The following is a 26,730-nucleotide window of genomic DNA, read 5'->3' on the forward strand; positions in this document are numbered from 1 at the left end:
AGGCTCCCAGGACCTACTGCCCAAGAAGACCCCCCCCTCCACACCCCAAAGGGCTCAGGCATGTGATCCCAGCCTCTCTCTCTACTTGTGAACATTTCTCCACCGCTCCCCACCACTCCAGAAAGTTTTGGTGAGTTGTTCGGGGGTGGGGAGGGGTGTTGACGATGATGCTGACCCAACCCATGACAGCTGATCAAAACTCCATGGGGCCCTTGGGCCCAAATAATTGCCCATCCCTGGTCTACAGGGTCTCTCTTGGATTAAAGGCTCCCTCACTGCATACATAAAAGCTACCCTGAACAAAGTCTGAAGGTCTCTACCCATCCCCCTTGAACATTCACTACTAATTATTAAAGCAGTCTCCTTATGTCAGAGAGAAAGAATAAAGTTCAACAAAAGTTTTTTCCTATTTTCCCTAGTTAATTGTTTGCCACTGGAGCCCAACCCAAGGCCAGGAAATGACGTTACAATTTCAAAACTTCTCATTTCGCATTTGCACAAAAAACAATTAGAATGAGAAATTCAAGTTTTAGTGCTCATGTCTGTGCAACCCAACAGAAAGTGTGTCTGCGAAGGATTTGCTACTGGAAAGAGGAAGCAGATAAGAATACAACTAGATCCTTACAGAACAGTCAACGCTATATGCAAGCCTCACCTTAAATCTTTTGTCCTGCAGCACTTTCTTGATGGCCACAAGCTCTCCTGAATCGCAGAGTTTGGCTTGATACACAACACCAAAAGATCCGTTGCCAATCACCTTGGTGTCCGTATAGCTAACTTCTTGTGGTCGGTCTGGCCCTTGTCCAGGAGTTGCTACAACTGTAGTCACTTTGCTGCCATCTTTGTCTCCTGTGTAAGCAAAGAACATGGAATTAAGTTGATGTACACCCATAAACACAAACATACAGCACACTTTAATAGACAAGTATATAAATACTCATTTTCAACCACATGTATTTGACAGGAAGGAAAAAGAAAAAAAGATGGCATGCAAACAAAGATTTAACATGCTGCCTATTTCTTGCAACACATTTAGCAAAGGTATTTTAGTTTATACTGTATTTAAAAGAAAATGTCCCCCTTTTAAAACTCAACAATTCCCAACTCTGGCATGTCTGCAGCATAGCAAAATTACCATTTTTTCTCTCTTCCATCAATTTGAGTGGTACTACGCATTTAATGATTTATATTATTAAAATAAGACTCAATCCACTTTCTGATATGTTACTGTAATTACAGCAATCAAACCAACAGCCTTCCCAGTAGAGCAAGATCTCTTTATATAAGCACCTAGCATACAGCTCAGGGCATATATCATGACAACATAGTTAAGGCTGCAGCCCTTTACAAGTCCACAGCCATATCTTCACTGGGCGTTCACCCCTCGGTAACCAGAACAAATTTCACTGAATTCATGCAAGTTACCTCCCACAGAAAGAAAAGGTAGTTTAGGAGAATGCACCAGGTGGCAGCTGTTCAAAACCAAACAGAATTCTATCTCCAACAAAATTGTACCTTATTGTAATGATGTCTACCTTAGCCAAACCTTTACACTGGCTCAATTACACTGGGACCTGGCTCTTTTTTCTTTCTTTTCTTTTTTTTTTTTTTTTTGGGGGGGGGGGGGGGGGGGCGGAAAGTTTGGAAAATTAGTATTTATCTGCCCCTAGCTGCCTGTCATGCGGCCCTTGATGGCTTGCCAAAACTCAGTAAGTGGCCCTCAGCCTGAAATAACTGCCTGCCCCTGATTTAATCCTCTATTAGATATTGTGTGCTTTTTCAAGTTGACAAAGGAGAGGTGGTGGATGAAAGTCTGGTTTTCGTTTGCTTTTTTTTTTTTTTTTTTTTTTTAAATAAAGCTTTATCATACAAGGGTGCTAGTCACTTGATGTGAAATGTGCAGAAGACAGGTTCTTGCCTGAAAGAGCTTGCAGAAAGGTGAGGGACACAGAGATGCATTTCAAGAGGAAGTAGAGAAGACCAAATAAGTTAGAAAACACACAGGCAGAAAGAAAACAGATAAGGGGTTACTGGGAAACAGAAGAGAGGCAGCAGATACGATTTGTTCCTGAAAAGAAAGAAATGGAGCAAAGCCTGGGAAGAAAAGAAAAACGAACAATGAAACAGAGATGGCAAAGTTAGGTCTAAATATCATTATCATCATGACAAAAGTTATTAATGGCAATTAAAAACAACAAATAAGCATCACAAAACCAATTCCTCCGGAAATGGACAGCTTGTGACAGCATTTCTTGCCTCTGCTCAGAGGCTAGGGTGTACCAGAGATATTGTTCAAACCATGCTATTCAGATTTTGTAGTAGAAGCAACTTATTTAGAGAGGAACTGGCTAAAGTTTTGCAACACTACAACGTAGAAGGCCAGAGCAAATTCAGCAGTCTGGTCCTGCAGACCACAGGGAGAAGAGCTTTGCAGCCAGATGGCTGTAAGGGAAGCACTGGACTGATACCTGAGCTGCCTTGGGACCTGAAAGCAAGGAGCTGATGCTTGTAGAGAAGTAAGACCCAGTATGAAGAGGGTTAATATTTAAAGCAATAGCGCACTGTCTCCTTTTCCTATATGTTTGCTGGGAGGAAGGAGGTAGTATGTTAGGTGGTTGCTTGCTTTTTTTTTTTTTGTTTTGATTTATACCAGGGGAGCAAGACTAACAGGAGAGGAGTTCACAAGATTCCCAAAGGGCATGTGGGGTTTTGAGCCCTGCCAAGGGCTGGATTCAAGATGCAGATAGGCACAATTAGGAAAATGGTAGAGAAGGTCTGAAGCTGGGAGGGTTAAGGCCATAGCCCAAAAAAGGGGCAAGAAGCCCGAGAAGCTAAAATCCAGGGCCAGACACCTGAATCCCAAGATGGGTGAGGAATCTGAGAAAGCAAGAACTACAGCCAGGGGCCTGAGAGGGGTAAAACCAGAGTCCGAAGGGCCCCAGTGAGGGTAAAGAGGCCTGAGGTGACCTGGCATTTAGTTTGGGGCAAAGTACCCCACCCAAGTGATGAAGAGTAACATCTGCAACATATGGGTGTAGCTGTAGGGGAAGTTGGAGACCATGGAATTATCCCTTAAGTCAACTTGGAGCACAGAGCGCCCCAACCAGCACCTGAGGGCAAGGCAGGGATCAGCAGGGTTTGGGTGGAGCCAACAGATGGGTAGTAGACACAGGCTCACTTTGGGATGCTGGGGGCAGCCTCCCTTTCTCCCAATCAAATACTATCAGCAAGGCATGGCAAGCAAGGGGTGGGGGGGAAGTGAGGGTACCTGGAGAGCCAGAACCTGACAGAAATCACAGAGCCACCAGGGGCATCACAGCCACTCTGGGGCTTGATCTTGCTACAAGAAACTACTAAGGAAAGAGCAGCTTTTACAAGCACCACTTTGCTTTCCCAGCTGCAACTCCTAGTAGTAAAAAGTAGCTATACAGCAAACTTTGCCTTAATAAGAAACCTAACACTTCACTTGGATTTGTTGTACTTTCTAACTGAGTCAACTGTTATATGCTCATACCCCATGGGGACAATTGTCCAGGAAGCACACAATACTTCAATACCTTTGAATGTGAAATGTCTACAACAGAAGTAAAATACTTAAGAAAATATTTCTATTGAAAAGCTGAGACAGGAAGGAACAAAACATCAAATGCTAAGAAAACTTAAAAGCATCTCTAACATCAGTCCAAAGAGCCCGTAACAGTATATTTGCATGAAATAAGTTGGTTTCTAGTACATCAGTAAGCCAACTAAAATAAAACCCAAATGAACTGAACTGGAATAGGCCTTGCACAGGAGCCCCATGCAAAAAAAAAAAAATAATAATAATAAATCAATCAATCAAACTACAGCTATGCAAATAGGCTCTCCAACATCCTGCACAGGTGCACAGATGTGAAATGGGAACTGTTCTATCATTATAAAGCTCTGCACTTCTATAGTTCCTTTTATCTGAAGGACTCAAAGCACTTCAGCAATGTATGGAGATTTAATATATTGAAGTATGACATGCATTTTACTGATGTCAAAGTTATTTCGAAGTCAAAGACTAAACTGGAAAATCCTAAATCCCCAACTCCCGTTCAAGCTCCTGACTGTGGCTATTGTTTTCTAGCTTCTAAATGGTACTCCAGCCCATTTTACAATCCTCTAGTGGGAACTTAGTGAGTCTTATTTTACCGTTTAACCTTTAAACAACATTTGTCAATCTTTTTGGGGTAAACTTTAACCCAATTCACAACAGCTTTAAAAAACCCAAAACAAACAACACATTCTTGAGTGGCTGCTCTGTTGTAAAACTCACACGAAAGAAGAGACAAATTTGAATAGCAGTTATTATTAAGGGAACATGTCTGAGGTTCAGGCACAAAAATAAAAGCTTTGAAGAAACTTAATTTGCCAAGTATTTGCCATATGAAAAGCTGATTTCTTTTAGTCTTTGCTGAAATACATTTCCTCACATCAATACCGTACCGGATGCAGATGTCTATTAGTGGCTCAGTCACAAACTCCATGGCATGCTTTATAAACACTTTTAAGCAGTAGCTAAAAGAATGGGAAATACAGCTGATAAAATTTATTTTAAGGTAGAAAGACTAAGAGGCTGATCTGGCTATCTGTCAGAATCCTCTCCAATTAGCACTGGAGGAAACCCCAGTAGTCTTACTATTCTGATTTATGCTTTCATAGCTGGGGTTTCCCCATCAGCTATGTGAAAATGCTCTTCCTCCTTTCTCCTCTTCATTATCTGAAAAAAAAAGTCCAACTTAGCAAAATCCCTCACTTGTTCTTTTCCTGCTTTGACTTCGTCATCTTAACTTCTGTGCTACGAGTATGTCTAAATTCAAGTTTCTGTCCAAACTCCACCCACTTGCCAAAGTCTGACCTTCAATGACTTCCTTTTTCAGTCTCACTATATTTCAACTACCACACCCTCCTAAAACATCTTAGGATCCTTCCTCTCTGCACATGCAATCCCAGAAAGTGTCCTCAGCCTTGCACTGCACCATCTCTAAGCTAAGTCATGCTTATTTACGGCTGTCACTTACGTTACTCTGATTCTTCTAATCCTGCTTCCATCCTCTCCACTAACTTACATCCTTATTCAAGTCACTGAAGACTGCTTCCTTTCTAAATTGAAGGGCAAAGTCCAAGTCTTTTTCATAGTGCTTCACCTTATGTTGACATCTCGCAAACATCCAATAAATTAACTTTCCCTGGAAACCTTGGGATGTGACTGTTCTTTCCTAATAATTCCAGTCATGACACCTCCTTCAGGTTTTCCCTGGGATTGCTACATCACCTTCCTTTTTCCTTCCATTATCCTTTGTTTATGCATATTCACTTGTGCCGATTAGAAATGCTTAGAGACCCTGGCAAGCAGCCCCATGACTCCTGTCCATACTGACCATGCCATCATTAGACAGAATTCTCTTCAATCCTGCCTCCAACCTTCCTGATGCTCAATAGGGGTGGGGAGCATACATTTTCACATCACTAATTTTTCTAAGAGTCTGAACTCAAATGCTTACACTTCCAACTTGAATTTTAGTTTCGGTTCAGTTGATTCAACATTAAGCAACAAACTCAAAAGAATGTAAAGACGCAACATATTTAAATGCCCTCAACTGAGCTGTTCCCTTAGAACACAGTTTGCTTTTGAAGGACTCAACCAGGTTCTGAAAGCTGCATTAGGAGTACATATTGTACATTTTCTCTACAGGTATAGACAGGAGCAAGTCACCAAATAGGACTGATATTTCTTCCCATCCCCAAGTATCAAATGAATGCAAAAACTCACACAAAACTCTGGACAATTAAGGTTAATGTTATACTGTCTTATTTCAAATGGACTCAGTGCTGCCCCTGAACCCAAACTAGTGACTCGGCATCATGGGGAAGAGGAGAAAGCATGGAGGGAAGCAATCCAGTCTCCTTCAGGTCAAGGTTATTGCTACCGCCTATTATCCCCGGTAAGCATCTGGGCAGACAATTAGACTCCCTACAAGGCTTCCTGCAGGAAATGTGGTCAGACTCCAAAATTATGCGACTACACACACAACTGTCCACGTAATAATTGCCTTTTGGAAACTGCTGCATAACTCTATCACAAAATCTAAGTTTTCATCTAACTGCAGCGTTAAGTTTACATGACTGAAGACAGCCTTCAAAATGTGAACAGTAAAAAACTAACACACCACTGTTCACCTAGTAATCTCGTCCAGATCAGAAAACTGTGCGCCCATTTTATGTGAAAAATGCAGGCTGTTGACTACTGGTTAAGGGTTCCAGAGACGTGACCACAGTGAATTACCTTAGTGAACATGACAATTAGGAAGATCAGTTAATAGCAATAAAGCATTCAATCAAGCCATCTCAACGCACCTAAATGCTTCAATGTCTGCAGCCTACTCACCTGTAACAAGTTAACCAATAAGATGCTTTGCCCTTCAAACTCTTACAGATTTTCCATGCTTGTGTCCAGGCTCTGTTCCTGCTGGTGCACAGGAACAAAGCCTGGATTCTGGGCACTTACACACATGCAGGGCAACTGCTCCAACGCACTGGGAACAGACTCAATTAATCCAGTAAAATTGACGCACACTGGCAGCTTCACGTTATATGCATCAGCAGTGCAGCGTACTTCCACAGTGAGAAAATGGTGGCAGTGCACTCTAAAACATGTTCAATATGCTTTAAAAAGCACACCGCCACCATTTTCTCAGCACAGAGGCACACTGATATACATGACACATAGGCACTTTTAATTAGCACACCTCGCTAATAAAAAAGTGCCCCACACCACATTGGGAGCATGTGTAAAAGTGCCCTATACTTTTGAACAAAGCATTTCAGAAACTCCTCAAGTCAAAACACAAAAGCTCTTGTACTAGCCAGACCCTGGTCAAGAATACGATTGCTGGGCAAAACCAGGATATAGTCTGCTTAGACCGGGGGCGAGCAATTATTTCAGGTGGAGGGCTGCTTACTGAGTTTTGGCAAGCCATTGGAGGGCCCCATGACAGGCAGCTAGGGGCAGATAAATATTAATTTTCTAAATTTTTTAGGGGCCCTGCAGGCCAGATAGAATGGCCTGGCAGGCTGCATCTGGCCCGTGGGCCGCTTTTTGCCCACCCCTGGTTTAGACTTATCTTCCTGGTATGCTTTTACTCCCAGCATCACAGAGTAATACTTATGTTGTCAACTTAACAGAAATAAACTTAATACTGAGTGCTTGGTTTACAATTTAAAATGACACAAATAAAGAGATCTTTATCTTTACAAATATATGAAAATTAACCATTAATATATGAATACACATTATTTATTAGAATTAGGACATGAGCATAAAGAGTATAACAAATGACACGCAGCCTAAATGGATCAACAGGACTTCCAGGAGACAATGGCAAACCAGTACAGATAAAGCAATAACAACAATGCTTCACATGATCTCTCTCAAAGCACATACTATTTTAATCATGCTCCCAAGTTTACTAAAGGCAAGCAATATTTTCTCTGAGAGATTCCTTTCAATCCTGTGAGCCAAAGGCACCAAAAAGTAGTAGTTTTTACCCTATATCGGGTACATCTGACACTGCACATGGTTCCAGTGTTGCGGAGCACGAGTCATTTTCTATTAAGGAAAGGAGACAATTGTCTGAATGACCTCCATCTCAGAACAGACTAGCTAGACTAGTCAGGAAAACTTCAAACCAGGAGTCAGGCAAACGGATAACCATTGAATTAGCACAAGGTCAAGATCAATATTAACAACAGCACTAAGAGACAAGAGGAAAAGAAATACAATAATGGTCTACACTAGTGGTTTCCCAAACTGACAGATCGCAAACCACCAACTTAAAATGATACAACCTTATGTACCACCAGCACATTTTTCAGTTCAGCCTTACATACCACCAGCAAATCTTTGTCACAAAGTAATTATAATAAGTCTGTTAACACGCAACACTGGTGGGTACACGTACCACAGACTGGGAACCGCTGGTCTACACACTAATGCTAAGAGTATAGGTAATAAAACAGGAGGAATTAGTACTGCCCATTTGTAAGTCTAACCAAGCTAATATTACTCGCATCTTTAGGAAAGATATGCATAGCTGGATCATAACCAAATTTCAGAAAGATCAGGTAGGCAAAATAGACTGGAATGCTTGTCAAAAGACTAGCCTTATTTTGAGCCACTAACCATTTTTTCAAGGTTAAGCTAATGAAAGCAGATAGGGGAGCAGGTTGCATCTCTTACAAGCCACCAAATCACAGAAGGCAAAGGATCCAGTTTCTTAGGAACACATCTGTGTGTAGAAGGGATATGTGCTGGACATCTCCTGCCATCCTTATTGAAATGTTCTTGGAATTAAGAATTCTAGATGAAAAGTTACTAGCTAAAAACAACATGGGGAAATTCTATGTTGGAGCTCATTTTGTCAAAAGGAGCTGATCAGAGAAATAAAGAGAGTTAGGGCATGTGCAAGTACAAATGAACCTAACTTGACTACATCTGTCGTGCATAAAGAGGGATTACTATCCCAACCACGTGGGTTAAAACACATTTCACAAAACTGGAAATAATTACAAGCCAAAAGCAAAAGAAAGCTCAAAATGATAGCTGAGAACCATTTGAGGACATTTTACTAGATGCCCTAAAAGCCACACATCAAGATGCAACTCCAGCATGGCTAGAAGGCAAACTTTCCTTAGAGGGGAAGTGAAAGTTATTTTAAAAGCCACAACATAAATGAAGAGGAAAAAAGGGAATCTGATAGAAATGAACCCAAAAAAGCCAGAAATTGCACCAAAAAAAAGTTAAAAGAGAAATCATGTATGCAAAGAGAAATCTATTGCCAACAGAGCAAGGGGAAATGGTGTATTATATCTAGAACAAAATGAAACACCTCCAGTGTACCAATTCCCTACTGAATGAAAACAACACGTCACTAAGAACGCAGAAAAGGAAGAGAATGCAGACTTCTTCATGGCATGCTGGAGAAGATGCATCTTCCATCCAACAGAAATGCAGTTGGATATTAGAGTAGATACTAAAAAATTCAACTGGTGGGGGGTGGAAATAAGCAGGTCTAGATAACTTCAGTCTAACACTTTTGGAATTGCTGGCCAAGAAGCCCCCAACATTACTGATGATGATTTTTAATACATTTTGATTCACTAGAAAATTTTACAAAAGGAGCAAAAGAAGAGTTAAATATTTAGAAAGGTATATTTAATATATGTAAATTCCAGGCGTGTCAGCCTGATGTCAAACCCAGGTAAAGTAACGAAATAGATGATATTGAACTTTTAATTATACTGCCCTCTTTTAATCAACATGTATCCATGAAAACTACACTGTCAATTCCAACTACTTTTTTAATGAGATAAAAAAATTTGGCTGCAAAATGTAATAGTGTTGGTGCAATATACAAAGGTATTTGTAATCCATTTATCTTTGTGCAACATCATATTTTAATTAAGGAACTAAAACAATACAGGTCAACATAGCCCGTGTAATCCAGTTAATATGACCCAAGTAATTTCTTAACTTATAATTAATAGTAAACCAATAACCATAAGTGCTTTACATTTCCTGTAAGCTCCACTAAATCATTTCTTGGTCCTGTGCTATTTCACATTTTTATTACTGACCTGGAAGAAAGCAAAAGCCTGACTAATGAAGTCTGCAGATAAGACTGGTAGATAACAAAAGGGAGAAGTGACTCAAACAAAGCAATCAGAATCTGTGGGCAAAGTCAGTACTAATAGCTAGGTATCAAGGTCACGCAAATAGGAATAAAGAACATAAACTAAGCTTACATTCAAGGGAGTGAACCTGGGACGCAGTAACTCCAGCTTATGACTCGGGGTAGATAATCAGCTGGCCATGAGCTGCCCGGGCAACAGTGTGGCCAGAAGAGCTATGTATATACAGACATTCCCTTGATGTATAAACAGAAAAATATCCAAGAGGAGGAAGAAACTATATTTACCTTTATTTGGCACCAGTCAGGAAGGATGCTGGAAAACAGGAGAGGATTGAAAGAAACCACTAAAATGATTGAAAATATGATTTACAGTAAGAGATGTGAGGAACTTTAGCTACTTAGCTTAAAGAAAAGGTGAAAGGGTGACCTCACCACAGTCTAAGTACCTGTGGGAAAACAACATTTAATAGAAACCCTTCAATCTAGCAGATAAAAGTACTGTAATACCCTATAGCTAGAAATCAAGTCTGGAGAAGTTCAGGACAGAAATGAAGGATACTTGTTGTTTTTTTTAAAAGATGATAGTAGTTAAGTTGTTTCACTGGTTATCAAGGACAGTGGTACATTCTCTATCATCAAGACGACAGGATATTATTCTAAAAACTGCTGTAGATGAACAACAATTGTTATACCTGAAGCAAAAAGGTCTGTGTGACACAAGGGGAAAATTGGGCTGGATCAAAGGTGGCCAACCTGCGGCATAAATGCCAGAAGTGGCATGGACAGCCTATGTGTGGCATGCAATAGATGGAAGCGGGGAAAGGCAATACAGTGGCAAATAGGGTGGGCAGGGAAGGGGATCAGAGCAGCATGGCTAATTTGTGGTACCCACTAAACAGGTCAGCCCCCTTTGAACTAAATCAAGGATGCTCAACCCCCAGCTTGAAGGCCAAAAGTTGCCTGCAGTGCTCACCCCAGGTCAGGAAATTTCTTAGCAGGGGAACAGTTGCAATTAACACAGCCACTCCTCACACACTGTCAAGCCCCAACCTGTGTGGAAGATTAAGGCAGAGCTGTGTACCCTCCCGCTGGGGCTGGACTAGGGCCGAGCCACGCCCCCTCCTCCTTGTGGGGCCGGTCTGCCTCATCCCTCTTGGCTCCACATGGCGTGGGTGGGCCCCACTGCAACTGTGCTGGGCACTGGATGGGGGCCACCAGCCTAATGCAGCTTGCAGACAGACCGGGTTTTGCCCACCCAGCCCACTGGCCAAAAAAGTTAAGCACCACTGGACTACAAGATTGTCACGGTCTCTTCAGATCAAAATTATTTATCTATGGGGGAAAAAGCCACAACGTTTACCTAAGCTTTATCAGCACTACCACAAATGCTGGGCAGAGTTCTGTTAATGCATACAAAATTTCCTAGGGTAGTCAAAGTCAGCAAACAATCTGAACCAACTGAAGAGGTGCTTGCCGAAGCTAAAATTTAAAATGACTGTCAGGCTAGCTCTGACAACCGACCACCAGGCTAACGTGCTTACCCTCTCTGTAAATGGGGAAGCAAAATCAAACTGAGACTGGTACATGTCATCAAGGGCTGCTGAAGTAGGACAGAAGAATGTCAAGGAGAAGAGCACAGGGCCCAGAATTCAAATTTTTATTTGCTGTCCTCAGGGAAGAGGTTCCTCACCCAATACCAATGCAGTATAAGGTGGCAAAAGCTGTAATTCAAACAACAACAGCTGTCAACACTCTGACAACTTCTAAAATATTCTGTCCCACATCTTGAATATAAAAATCTGCAGAGCACAGAAAACATAAAACCTTTGAGTGGTACAAAATTTGCTTTATGTAAAAAAACACCACAATGGTATTCTTAAAACAATATACAGGACCACTCTCAAACAGTAAAGGGACAGTGAACAAACAGACCAGACAGCTTCGTTATACTAATAAGCAAGTAGAACAAAGTGATTTATATTCAAGTCTTCTCGTGATAGAAAATAAAAATGAATGGGTGGCAAAGCAACTAATAATGACTGAAATGACAGGTAAGTAATGACTTGGCTTACACATATATGTCACATTAAAAGTACAGACACTTTCCTTTGTCCAAGCCCAAGTTGCTGAAAACATCTGTCAAAGGAGTATCAAAAGGCAAAACCTCCACTCTAGTTATTTCACTCAGTAGTATGGGCATTCACCAGCCTTTAGGGGAGTCGCATAACAGACTCTTTTGGTAGGGTTTTGTACTGTAGGTAAAACACCGGAAAAAGAGGGATCTCATATAGGTCCAGCAAAAGTCTCATAATAAACTTTAGATTCACTATCAGGAGTCCTATTAAGGCTCTGAATACTGAGTCATCAGAATACAGTTTGCCTTTCTATAACGCAAGCTGCCAGAGTTTCTGTCATTAAGGATGAATGCCTAAGTGGCAAAACACGACAGAACATCTAGAAGGAAGGTCAGGCAATTTACGTCAGTCCTCTCCAGTGTGAATACCTTTACTCTGAACCACCCTGCAGAAAGCCAATGTCAGAGGAAAAGAAAGGATGGGAAGGTGTTGCTATATCTAGCTAATCCATCTGTCACTCAGAAGGAATGATTCACTCTTTAGCAGATTTCACACATACACTTAAGTGAACACACACCAGTATTAAGCAACAAGCATTTTCTGAAACTCAGCCATGGCTCTTGAGGCCACCTCCTTCCCCCCACCCCAGTAACTATGTACAAGGATCCTATTGGAGAAAGCACCGCCTCAGAAAAATTCAAACAGCCTGGCTTATGATGCCATCACAAACCTAGACCAACACACCAATTTGTGTATGGGGGGCTGGGGAAGGAAGGAGAGGAAGCTGCTACTACTCCATGAAATGATCTTAAAATAGAAGCAGGAGGCAAGGATTTCTTAGTGTGATATCTTTTATTGGTTCAACTATGTAGTCAGGCTAAAGTTAGAAAAACTTTCAAATTCAAGGCATTAATTTATCAGGCCTCTGACAAAGAATATCTTGTGTTCAGAACCTGTCTAACTTTATCTTGACTATGTAGTTGGGCCAACAGAAATATATCACCCTAAGAAATCCTTGCCTCTTGCATAATTTCTGGACAACCGCAGCTACAACATCACTCTTATGCTACCTTAAAATAGAAAGTATTTTCTTTCAAGACTAAGTCATCTACAAATTTAAGTTTAGGTTCTGCTTTGGAAAATGTGGAAACATGCAATTAAGGTCCTTCAAACACCAGCAATTTATGCAGTACCATCAGCAGCCAATACTGCATTCTTTGTAACAGCCTATTTTTGGAGGAAGTGTCCCTTGTCCATCCCTCCCCCACAACTAACCTGATCACAACCCATTATGAATATGATTAAAATACTTTTATAAAAGAGAGGGAGGGGATATACTGAAATTGGATACAGCAACAGCATTTGTTCTGTAGGAGCTAATCACTGGTTTTTCAAGTTACACAGATCATGAAATAAAGGCAAGACCCACAAAACTGGCTATACGTGAAGCCTTTGGAAAATACACAGGAGTGATAAAACAGCAAAGGAAAGGCAGTTCAAAGCAACAGGAAAATATACCTTACTGAAAACCAGATAAGTCCCTGAATGACTGCAGGGTTGAGAGGTCTGTGCAGCTACTGCACAGTTAGAAGTAAAATGTTGTGGATGTGGTTACTAATGAAATTCACTTGTATGCCCTGTGGTCAAATAATTAAAAAAAAAAAAAAAAAGACACACACACACAAATGATCTCAGGCAGCATTTCAAGAAGCAAAGTTAACCATGCTGGAGTTATCTTAAGGACATGTTTTCTTTTAAGGAAAAAAAAAACCCAGAAAACTAATGAATATGTTTTATTTTTAATTACTGTAGCACTAAGGAGCCCTAAGTCATGGACAAGGGCCCAATTCTGCAGCGTCTTGCAAACAGTACAAAAGACCAGTTCCTTCCAAGAAGAGCTCAGTCTAGGTAAGGAAAAAAAAATGGTAAGAGATGGAGAGAGAGAGAAGGGGGTGGGGAGGAAAGACAGAACAAGTAAAAAAAATGAAGCAACATTGATCAGCATGATTCTCCCTCTGCACCTGAAGGCTAACCTTTAAGTCTGTGGCATTTTCAAACAACATTGCTAGTTATGAGATACAAAATTCAAGGTGTTCCCATTCCACTTCACTGTCTAGCAAAGCATACATCCAGAGGGAATAGATCTTTACTTGGAAGCTTCCTCAGTTTTTCCTCAATGTTCAGACTCTAAGGTACACGTGGGGCTGACAAACCTGGTCAGAGCTTAGACCTTGTCCCTAGATGAAAGCAGCACTGGCATGATTTATTTATTTATTTATTTTTAATCAAGCATTGCCACAAGTCTGCTTACAAGTGGTCTTTTTGGTTTCCCTCTCACCCTGTTCTGAAGCAAACCCTTGTGTAACAGACCACACTGTTTCAAAAGGAGCTATAGCACAAAAGCTTCATGTGCAAACACCCTGTTCCAAAAGCGTGCACCACTTCAGTTACTCCTTCCATAACCCTCACCCAACGTACTCAAATGGGTCCATCTTGCTGCCTTTGCATATTCTACTGTTCCACGGTGATCCCAAATGAACATCACCTGGCCCTGTTTCAATGTTGCTGGTTTACACCCAAGAATATCTATCTGCAACAAGTGCTCATTACATGTATGTGGATCCAGGGTCCACTAACTGGTTAGGTCCTAGCCTTCAGCAGTTGTTCCCCTCACTCCCCCCACCCCTGCAAAGGAAGGCATGGACTCATCCCTCTCTGGAGATGGGTCTGTACTGGTCTCTTCAATGGTCACTGGGATGTTTGCAGTGGCCGTTAGAGAAGGCAGAAAAAGAGGCACCTCCTAACATTCTTCAGTACCACCTAAGTCAGGGAGTTGCAGGTGAACTCCAAAACTGCCCCGGTCACTACTGTGGGTGAGGTGGCAGGTACACAAGCATGCTGGACAGAATGCCAGCTTAGGGGGTGACCACACAACCCTGATTTGCGAGTGCACCCTATTTCCTAATCGTTTACACAACTTTGCATTAATCCTCTATGATACCGAAAAAGCCTTCCAGCAGTACAAGTAACGTGGAATCTGCTTCCAGGAACCTAATAAACTAGCACATTCACTTGAGTAAGTGTGACTGCCAGAAAGATACTGCAGCACCTCACAATGACAAATCCACCAATAAATAGTGTATACCCTTGTGGAATTTCTGAAGCACCAATAAGCAAGTACCTGATGTCACCTGTGTAAGCTGTTTTATGGTAACAAGTAGTTTCTGATAAGCTGCCCAGAGAAGTAGTTTGTTCATTGCTGACTGCTTCTGCTCCATTTCAAGTCAAAATTCAATTTACTTCAGGCTTAAGTTAATTAAATGAACAGTCAGAGGTACTCTAGTCTCCCCTTCAGACCTGGGACCATCCTTTCACCAGCATATTCATCCTCTCCATTCATTATAAGCTTCTACCACTAAAAAAAAAGAAAAGATCACTTAAAGAACCTAAAGTAGCATTTAAAAATAGCTAAAATTAGGTACAGTTTAACTACTGAGCACTTGCCAAGGTGGGAATACAATTAAAGAATTCTGCATTCTCTTCTGGAAATGAATGAGTTACATTTACAATCCAGAACCCTACAGAGCAATCCAGAACAAGCCTAAACACCTTCAAGAGCAAACTGGATGCTTATCTTGCTGGGATCCCATGACCGACCCCAGCTGACTCCCTGCCCTTTGGGCAGGGGGCTGGACTTGATGATCTTCCAAGGTCCCTTCCAGCCCTAATGTCTATGAAATCTATGAAATCAATATGCTAGGCCAAGTCTCAACCTTTCTAGGCTCAAGACACCCCTTGGAAAATACCTTGAGCTCTTAGGTTTTCACTTTTTTTTTTTTTGGGACTACAGAAAAAGAGAGCAATTCTTCTGTTACAAAGAATTCAGAAAGACCATAACAGGTCAGAATCTAAAGGCTTTGAGCTTTCTGCTTCAGATGCAACTGTTGTAGCTGAACTATAGCAGATTTTACAAAACATTCCCAGACAACCAGGCAACAGGAGAGCATGGTGCCTGAACCATGAGCTGGGAGTGGGCTGACAGTAGGGACTGGAGAGGGTGGAAGGGAGGGCTGTGACAACAAATAGCTGGCAACAGCACAGCCTAGTTGGCCTGTCAAACCCAGGACATCAGTCAAGGTTCAAAGAGACTGGGAGACTAAGCTGGCCGTGAAGTTCCTCTCTTCCCTGGCATTTTCTTATGTCTGCAGTGGAGAAGGAAAGTCCTACACTTTTAGCCAACCTTGCAAGATACAGGACACATGGGAGGCATTGTGAAAAAACTCACAATCAAAATGAAAGGACTGAACAACAACATAAAAAACAAACAGACTCATTTTGCCCCAGTATTTTAAATTATGAGTTGTAACTGCACAGGATGGGAACAAAGAATTTTACAGAAGCAGATTAAATTACAAGGCTGAACAATGTGGGCTTCTTGCTACAGAAGCTGGTCCAATGTGCACCAGAATATACAGTGCCTCAAGGACAGGCAGCTGCCCTGGAAAGGGTTTAGAAGGCCTTTGGCAGTCTGCTGATTTAATGACAAACCAGCATGGGTTAAGATTCTAGTTCAGTTAAGAGGAGGATGTTGGCAGTGAAGGTAAAAATTTGCTGATAGGATCCCTGCTGATTATGTCCCAAAAGCTACTTCAAGGAAAGAGCTGCTGTTTCAGAAGAGCTGAATTTACCAGCTTTCCAGTGTCACTTTGCCTGGATGCCTTTTTTACTAATTAACAGCACAAGAAAACAATGTGAAACTATCATAATTTTACACAACTTTGTATTAATCCTCTATGATACCGAAAAAGCCTCATTTAGCCTCACTTAGAAGACTAGGCCTCATTCACTTGTGGAAATGAAATGTAAGCCTGAAGCCTGTAAAATTGTTGGTCACGGGAAAGTTTACCAGTACAGGAAACATGCTATAGTTTATCAGTATAAACCCTTGCATAGGCACATTTATTCTGAGGACTGCAACTGTATTGGTTTAAATTCACACCTTGAGCTTATACAGATATGCTCTGTATGCTATTTGTTAGCTCTGACTACTATAACAACTTTTACTGGAAACAAATCCTGCTCAAGTAGATTGGAAAGAAACATTACAAAACATTTTACCTCTACAGGGAGAGTTCAATATAATACAGCAGTTGTTGTCAATATCTGTAAGTTTAGGGCATCCCTCCAGAACCTCTGTCCAGTCCCTGAACAACAGAAACTAGGCCCCACTGACTCTAAAAAGAGTACAATGAATCTCTTCAAAGTGCCTGGGAGTTCAGGCCCTTAAAGGAGCTTCTTATCCTGAACAGGACCGCTAAAATACACAGGTGTGCAGGCAAGAACAGGGGGAGCAAGTGACCAAAAATACAGACCTACCTAATTTGCAGGACACTCCCCCCCAATTTTGAAGGCAGAATGAAGGACCGGGCAACCATTACACAGGCAGAGCACAGTGGGCCCCCCACTCCCGACACTGATTGACTAAGGGGCTCCAGTGGCCATGCCCCTCACTGCTGATTGGCTGAGGGCTATCTGGTATGCAGCCCCACCCCTCAACACTGATTGGTGGAGGGGGTAGGGCCACATGACAGGCAGCCCTCACAGCCAATCAATGGTGAGGAGCAGCAGCCATCTTGCTAGTAGCCCATCAAGCAGGTAGGCCCCCCCTCCCCACTCCCTCCCATGAGCTGCTGCAGCTCTGTCCCATCCACCACCACCCCTACGAATTTTCCAGGAAATACCAGTTTTCACAGGATCCACAAAGTCCATGAAATCCTAAATTTGATAGGTCCTTACCAGTAAGTCACTGAAATAGAATCAAGTTTCTCAGTAGGAAATCATGCTTCAGTTTTGCAAGAAACAGCTGGGGTTTTCAGCATCAGCTATGCTAGATTCAAGTGTGCCATGAGATTAAAAGGACTAAGTGTTTGAGTTACCGTTAATGATCCATTTAGATCTGTTATGCCATTTTGGATAGTCTCGCTTCAGAATTAGCTAAAGGGAATTACAAGGTTTTATTTCCCCTCCTCCCCCCAAATTCTAGTCTCAACACCTTGTGTAATAAATGGCAGACAGTGTTCTTTGAGTAAATCAAATATCTTTTATTACCCCAACTCAAACAGGTGTAAAATCCTTCTTAGCAAGCTTTTGGGTACAAATACCCTTCATCAGCCTGAGGAAGCATTTGTAGATGGTCTGTGCTCTTCCTATCAAACACGACAAGCAAATAAGCAATTTATGAAGTGCATTCATAGCTTTATAGTTAGATTCTTGGGACTCTGGTGGCAGAGAGCAGTTTGAAGGATACAAATGGAAGGTACTCAAGGGAAGGTACTCAAGGTTTGCACCTGATTAATACCTAGAAGGGGGTGGATAGCACACTCTCTTTTTTTTTTGAGCACTGCTTTGTTACACAAATTAATTACATTTGGAGTAACTTCAAGCCACAAGGCCCTGAAAGCCAATTACTGCAGCAAATGTGCCTCCTACTTGCCAGGGTTCATCCCCTTCCTCCCCCTCCCCCAAAAAGAAGGGACAATTCTGCCCAATAAGATTTTCTTCCAAGAGAAACTAGACATTCCAAGGTACAGAGGAACCAAGCCATCTCTTATAAGAGTTACAAATGTTACTGGGCAGAATTGTCACTTCTTTTTAAAAACATTTTTCCAAAATAAAATATTTATATTTGTCCTGACTTTTGAGAGATCATTGGAGCTAAACTGTTCTCAGTGGTGGTAGACGACAGAACAAGCAGCAATGGTATTACACTGCAGCAAGGGAAGCTTAGGTTAGATAGTAGGGATAATTGTCTCACTAGGAGAGTAGTAAAGGAGCATAGTACATTTATATCTAAAGAGATGGCTTGGTCCCTCTGTACTGTGAAATGTATAGCTTCCTATATAGATATATATGGGAAGCTAGACATTCCAAGGTGTGTTTTTATATATATATAAAAAAATTAGCAAGTCAACAGTGTCAGAAGCCCACCTCTCAGAGAGCATCTCTTGCAGGTTATTCAGGTGTTCCAGAAGCACCCAAAACCAAGAAGGATATAAAAACAAAGTTCACACAAGAACATGATATGAAAGTGAAGCACAAGCCTTTCAATAAAATTATTTTAAATCTGAGGAGACAATTCACACTGAATTGACAACAGAAGCACCACAAAGATTTGCTTAGACAGTATTTGTTTTCCCTTTCCTGCCATGGAAAGCCTTTGTTTTTATTTAAGAGTCTTCTCTCCCAACGCTGCTTCTCTCATTTAAAGCGTGAAGAAAAGTCAAAATGGCCCTACTTCCAAATTAATGAAGAGGACATCACAAATCCATCACAAGGGCTTCAAGGTAAAGCTCAAAAAATACAGGCAGTGAGGAGAGAACACTTGAATAAAATTTGGCAACATGAAAATAGGACAAAAATTCTAGAGAACAAAAAGTAAAAAGTAAAAGTGTTAGTAGTTTTTATGCACAGAAGCATATTACAAAATAATAAAATATAAACTGTATAATGAGGTTAAACATTTCACACACCTGCACTCTCCTTAATATGAATATTCCTCTAATAAACGAGCACCAGATTTATGTCCCAAAATCAAAATTAGAGTTAGTCCTTTGCAGATAAAAGGATAAGTTCAGAATTGCCTTCCACTGCACCTCCAGTAATCACAAACATCTCCTCTGCTCTAGATGTTTAATACAGAATATGTAGCTTTTGCTTCAGAAGCAAATAATGGAGAAAAGAGCTTTTGAAAAATATTTTGGTTTATAATTTGTTTTTAAAATTTAGAGCTGGCATTTTTTTTTTCAGAATTGTGCAGTATTAAACAGCTTTTAATGTTAAACAGCTATGAAATGAAAGTCTTTTTTTAAAGATGGATTATTTGCTTTATATTTTTATTTTAGTCAATTACTCCATTTAGCTTGTCATAATCAATAAAAGGTTAAAAACTAAGGATGTAGTCTAAACACTACTGAAAGCAATGCCAAAGCTGGGGAAGAACCTCAGCAAAGCCACTTTATAAACGTGTTACTCATAACAAAGGAAAAATGGACTCCAAACATTCTGCTAATTTTTTTTAACTAATTTTCATATAAAATCAAGTTATAGAAGAAGCATTCACACAAGATTAAATGAACCACACATTTTCATCAGGCCAGTAAGGGATGTTTTGTTCCACAATCAAAACTTTTCTTCTTTTCAATGCAAAAACAGTACTGATGGTATGAACAAGAGGGCAGTGTATTAATTTAATGTTTTCCAATGAAGTGCCATCTATCTTTACTCTCAATTCACTTGCCAGAAGATTATTTCCTCACCAATCTTAAGAAACACCTGATTTAGGTCAAGTGGAAACCAAGGACAATCCAATAAACAATGATAGTCTGTATTTTATTTCAAATCTTCAGGGATCTAAGAACCAGTCTTCATCATTAAAGCACCTACACAGTAGCCCACACGACAGCAGTAACCTGGGCACTTAATACAGTAAGAGGAACAGCAGTACAATTACCATAACAAAACCTGGCCTTGAGATGAAGCACAGAAAATAAGGGACTACTGTCACATCTAGAAAGAGACTACTTTTTTATTAAGTTTAATAAAACAGCAAATATTTCTATTTAAATTTGGACAGTTCACACTCATACCACCCATCCAAGTGATTCTTCACAGGCAAAATTTTTAACTCATATAGTTGAAGTATTACAATACATAGCAAGGGTGGGAGGAAACTACACTGTTTACACTGGCCTAGCTGAGGAGAAACAGAATTTATAGTGAGAATTTGTTTCTCAATTTTCAGGTTCTAAATTCAAGATATCGTAACATAGCATTTTTCTAAATAAATTACAACCTGGCAGTGCCTTACTATAATGTATATTATAAATGCCTGAAATAAATTAGAGATAAAGTTCCACAAAAAAACCCTACTCCACAGGCAGAGTAAGCTGCTCTTCCTTTCCATTTCGAAGGAAAAAGAGAGGAATATTTAGCATTCATCCCCTGGAACACTACTGCCACCATAGAAGAAACCAGTTCTGTCCAGATTGCTATGATTTAGTCTGCAAAGTTAAACTGAAAATATTTCATAGCAAGAAATCTATAAGCAGAAGTCAGAGATCTGCCATGCAGTCCACCCCTCCAAAAGCACCGAGTCCGTTTCTATAGAAACAATGTGCCTCTATACACGCACTTGTGGTGGTTTAACTAGAGCGACTGCGCACCACTCTAAGGCACCCACAGGATCACATGTATTCAGTGTCCCATGCTTCCAAATGGCAGCATGGACACCAACTAAAGCCCATTCGGTAAGCTTTTAGTTCAAGTGCCCCCACTGCCATTTTGAAACGTGGGGATGCTGAATGTGTGATGCAGAGGCTGCTAGAGCATGCTAATTAACATGCTCCAGCAGACTTGATTAATCAGAGGCTGCTAGTGCATGCTAATTAGCATGCGGCAAAGCAGAAGTTTCCACGTGTACAAGTGCTCAATGATGCTAGGCCTAATGTAAAAACATATGAAGTGCAGATCCTGAAAAGGTATTTAAGCGCCTCACGCCCATAGATTTCCCATTCATTTCAATAGCAGTGAGACACCTAAATCCCAAAGAGTCTTGCTGTAATGCAGTGGTCACCAACAAGTCAATCCCAGAGGCTCTGACAGTCGATCTCAGTCTATCCCCAGACTGAGATAGACTGTTGGAGGCTCCCTGATCAGGAGTGGCGGGACACACATGGCTGGGGTGAGCCACGCGCCTACCACCATGGCCAAGCTGGGTGAATGGGGCGATCCTCCTCTAAGCCCTGTTGCAAAGGAGGGAATGAGGTAAGGGCAGGGATGAGTGGGGCCCTGGCTGGGCCAGGGGAGGGTCGGAGCCAGCCCAGGCGGCTCAGTGACTTGGACGAGGGAGTGAAAAGCACCTTGTACTAATTCACAGGTGAAACTAAGATGTGGGGAGAAGTGGGCATGCTAGAAAGAGGGATAAGCTACAACTAGATCTGGACAGGTTACAGGAGGTGGGCGGATGAGAATAGGATGGGTTTCAACACTGACAAGTGCAAGGTGCTGCACCTAGGGAGAAAGAACCAGCAGCATACCTACAGGCTGGGGAATTTCCTTCTCATCAGTGCACAGACAGGAAAAGATCTTGGAGTCATTACTGATTCCAAGATGAACCAACATGGGGACGCGGTCAGGAAGGCTAACCGCATGTTGTCATGCATCCATAGATGCATCACGAGCAGGTCCAAGGAGGTGATCCCTCTATACAACACTGGTCAGGCTGCAGTTGGAGTACTGCATCCTGTTCTGGGTGCCACACTTCAGAAGGGATGTGGACAGCATCGAGAGGGTGCAGAGGAGCATGATCAGGGGGCAGCAGGGTAGGCCCTATGAGGTGAGGCTACGGGACCTGAACCTGTTCAGCCTCCACAAAAGAAGGCTGAGAGGGGATCTGGTGGCCATCTATAAACTGGCCAAGGGGAACCAGCAGGCAATGGGAGAGTCCCTGTTCCCCCTAGCACTGCTGGGAATAACAAGGCATAATGGCCATAAGTTGACGGAGAGTAGATTCAAGCTAGACATCAGGAGGCACTACTTCACCGTCAGGGCAGCTAGGAGCTAGAACCATCTTCCAAGGGAAGTAGTGCTCACTCCTACCCTAGGGGTCTTCAAAAAGGAGGCTAGATAATAACCTAGCCTTTCCTGCCCATGGTAGGGGAGTTGGACTTGATGATCTACTTAGGTCCCTTCCAACCATGAAAACTATCCAGGTGTGCAGGGGGACTCCCGTGCTGCACACACCCTGGGAAAGGCCCAAGGGCCACATGCCATCCAGATCTATGTGCCTCCAAGAGCCACACCAGGAAAATCCTTGTGCCACCCTGGTCCCAGCCTGCCCCATGTGCAGACCTAGGGGTACACGCCTCCCATAACCCCCCTCCCCCACCGCACCCCTTGGAGAAGCCGCTTATGGCTCTATCCTGTGCCTGCCCCTGCGCTCCACTCCCTCACTCACCTTAATTGGGGAGGGCAAATTAAGGCCCCAATGGTGAGAGAGGGAGCGAGTCACAGGCAGGGGCAGGGGCTGACGGACAAGCGGAGACTGGGGGGGGGGGGGGACGGACATCCCACCACCCAGCCCAGCCAGGCTTACTCCTACCAGCCCCTGCTCCTGCCCCTACCTGGCTCCCTCCCTCACCACTGGGGCCTCAATATGCCCTGCCAACCCACAGCTCTTTCCCCTGCCCCTGTCTCTTCCCCCACAAACTTACCTGCTGGGGTTTGGGGGGGGGGGAGCGGCACACAAATGATTTTTTCTCCCTCCACCTCAATCTGCCCCATCTTTCCCTCCCCACAGACTGACCTGTGGGGGAGAAGGGGGTAGCAGCACAGGGTAGGTCTTGGGTTGCTTAATTCAGAACCCCAAAAGGTTGGAGACCATTGCTGTAATACATTAACCAAATGTCATTAATGTGCAGACACTATGGGTGGAGATGAAAGCTTTTCACCTCTAGCACTCCTATTCCAGTGCATAAAAATCAGCAAACAACCTCCATTACCACTCCTCTAACCATCTTCAATCATCTCCTCTAACCATCTTCCGTTACCACTGCACCTGAAGAACATATTATTCAGTATATATAGCCACTCTTGTATTAGTAGAAAGACAACAGCTGGGTACTTGAGCATGAAACCTTTCTGGGAAGTTCTGGGTCCTTCACAAAAACTCCTGCAAGCCTCCTTTCCTCCAAGGAGTTCATATCTCATCACCTACTGGGGCAGCGATTGTCTAACAGACTGCCACAGCATCCTGAGGTACCTTGGGATCCTTTCAAGGGTGCTGCTGGGTGCTAAGTAACGTTAGCACCATCAGGTGTGCAAAGATTCACTAGATAAACCCAAAGATTTAAAACAGGAATCCATAGTATTAAAACATTCCAATCTACTGTGGTCTTTCTGAGTTCTTTGCAACAGAAGAATTGCCTTCTATATTTTTTGGAAAAAAAAAAAAAAAGAAAAAGAAAAAGAAAAGAAAAGTGAAAGCTCAGAGCTAGCATTTCCCAATGGGCACCATGAGTCTAGAAAGGTTGACAACCACTCTACTGGAAGGAAAAACTGATAAACTAGCTTCAACAGAGAAGTGACAAAAGTTTAATACAGCATTAAAAAAACATCAAGGGAACAGAGTACCAACCAGAGGTGCTGAAACCTCTGTGACAAGGATGTCAAACTCATCTGGCCCCACGGGCTAGATGAGATGGCATGGGTTGGTCCTCAAGCCCTCAGCATACCAAATCTGGTACCTAGTTCAGCTGGTCTGTGTGCAGCATGGATCCCAGAGCAGCCAGAATGAGTGACTTGTGCAGCACAGTCCAGCCTGTGGTGTGTAGTGCAGATCCCAGACTGGGCAGAGTAGACACTGCACTGCATGCAGTGGCAGTTCCAGGCAGACTGCGCCACACAGCACCTGCTCCAACTGGTCCAGGGCCTGCAAATGCTGCATGCAGCACAGTCCAGCTGTGACCAGCCAGTCTGGGATCCATGTTACATGCCCCTAGCCAAACTAAGCTGCACGTAGCATCTGTTCCAGCAACCCTGGGACTCACGCTACATGTGCGTGTCCCTGTGCAGCACAGTCCTAAGAGTAGTTGAGGCCAACACCACATACAGTGCATGGTCCAAACAAACCCTGCCTACAAGACCTGCGCGAGTGTTCTGAGAACCAGGAGTGGCACAGGAGGCCGAAAGGCAGCGCTCCCTGGGCCAGATCTGCTCCATGCATCATGTGTTTTACACTCCTGCTCTAGGAGCACTGAGAACAGGCATCACAGACATACAGCCTAATCCAGGGGTGGGCAAAATACTACCCGTGGGCTGGATCCAGCCTGTGGAGTGACTTTGAGCAACCTGGCCCAGGCACCGTCCAGCCCAGGGTAAGTGTCCTGCTATCCCTGGGCAGGCAGCAAGGTTGGGACAGCTCCTTCCAGTTGCCACCGCCGGCCCTGGTCTCACAGAGACTGGCAGCCCCAACCCCACACCCACTCCAGACCAGCCCACCCATGATGAGCAGCAGCACATGCACAGAAGTTGCTGCTGTGTTACCAATTAACCATTTAACTGATATAATTTAAAGGAGGTTAAACATATAATTTTTTAATGTTATTTATATCCCTAGTTTAAATAGGCATAGGTAAATAATACGAGTGTTCCATTATAAGGGGCTCCACGTAATTTGACCCTGTACCACATCTTAAGCCAAATATTCCACTGAAAGTGAATCAGTGTTTAAATATATTTTTCCTTACATGGGGGGCAGTTTGGTAGCCATGAGCTTACTGAGTCACCTGGAGCAGTTTCCAGTCACAAAGCTGAGTCCCGGAAACTTAACAATCATTGTCTCAGTCTCCAGCCTGACAAATGAGAAATATAGCCCTTGTAGGGGTAAGAAGTGGACTAAATTAATTTCAGTTTGCACATTCATCTCTTGCTGCCTATTATTTTAGTTTTAGTGTTCACATGGGCAAATTTCAAGAGATTTAAGAAGCCAGTTCAAATACATATACAATTTGCTATTGGCCGCTATAATTATTTCCAAGCAGGACCAACCCCAACAAGATCATGCCAGCCAAGGCTTAGTCTAGCCAGGTCTTAAAAACCTCCAAGGATGGAGATTGCAACCTCTCTAGGTAACGTGTTCCAGTGTTTCACTACTCTTCTCGTGAGTTTTTCCCCACATCTATTGCTGCAACTTGAGACCATTGCTCCTTGTTCTGTCATCTGCCACCACTGAGAACAGTACAGCTCCATCCTCTTTGGAACCCCTCTTCATGTAGTTAAATATCAAATCCCCTCTCAAGTCTTCTCTTCTACAGACTAAATAAGCCCAGTTCCCTCAGCCTCTCCACACAAGTCATGTGCCCCAGCCCCCTAGCCATTTTTATTGCCCTTCACTGGACTCTTCCCCAATTTGTCCACATCCTTTCTGTAGATGGAGGGGCCAAAACTGGACACAGTACTCCAGATGTGGCCTCACCACTGCTGAATAGAGGGCAATAATCACTCCCCTTGATCTCTAGCAATGCTTCTACCAGTGCAGCTCAGTATGCCATTAGCTTTCTTCGCAACAGGGGCCTTAACACCGCTGGGTCTTAAAACTTACTGTCCTCTGTAACCCCCAGGTCTTTTTCTGCAGAGCTGCTGCCCAGCCAGTCAGTCCCCAGCCTGTACCAGGACAGAACAATCCCATGCCTTAAGAACTTTGCATTTGTCCTTACTGAACCTCAAGAGATTTCTTTTGGTCCAACCCTCCAATTTGTCAAGGTGTCTCTGAATCCAATGCATCTACTACTCTACTCAGCTTGGTTGGCATCATACGCAGACTTGCTGAAGGTACACTCCATCCCATCTTCCAGGTCACTGATGAAGATATTAAATGAAACCAGCCCCAGGAATGACCCATGGGGCACTCCATCTGATACTGGCTAATAACTACACATTAAGCTGTTGATTAGTATCCTTTGAGCCTGATGATCTAGCCAGTTCTTTCCACCTTACAGTTCATTCATCTAACCTGTACTCCCTTAGCTTGCTTGCAAGAGTGTTGTGGGAAACTGTATCGAAAACCTCGCTAAAGTTAAGGTTTATTACATTCACTGCTTTCCCTGCATCCTAGAGTCAATGATCTCACCATAGAAGGCAATCAGGTTGGTAAGGCATGACTTGCCGTTGATGAATCCATCCCAACTGTTCTGGGTCACTTTCCCCACAATTTTTCCATGAACTGAGGTAAGGCTGACTGGTGTGTAGTTCCTTAGATCCTTTCCTCCTTGCCTTTCTTAAAGATGGAGATTGTATTTACCCTTTTCCAGTCATCCAAGACCTCTCCTAATCACCACAAGTTTTCAAAGATAATGGCCAGTGGCTCTGCAATCACACAGGCC

General features: G+C 42.7%; 1 protein-coding gene across 2 annotated transcripts in view; it reads right to left on the bottom strand.

Moving 5' to 3' along the window:
• The window catches only part of GSK3B (glycogen synthase kinase 3 beta), a 245,572-nt gene that overhangs the window by 168,038 nt on the left and 50,804 nt on the right, over positions 1-26,730 (bottom strand). For both annotated transcript variants that reach the window (XM_090057092.1, XM_090057081.1), the window contains exon 2: positions 656-849. In XM_090057092.1, the coding sequence (XP_089913218.1) occupies positions 656-849 (194 nt within the window). The remainder of the gene's footprint in view (positions 1-655; positions 850-26,730) is intronic.

This window comes from Crocodylus siamensis, chromosome 1 (genome assembly GCF_052110815.1).
Source record: "Crocodylus siamensis isolate JL-2025a chromosome 1, ASM5211081v1, whole genome shotgun sequence".
Lineage (NCBI taxonomy): Eukaryota > Metazoa > Chordata > Crocodylia > Crocodylidae > Crocodylus > Crocodylus siamensis.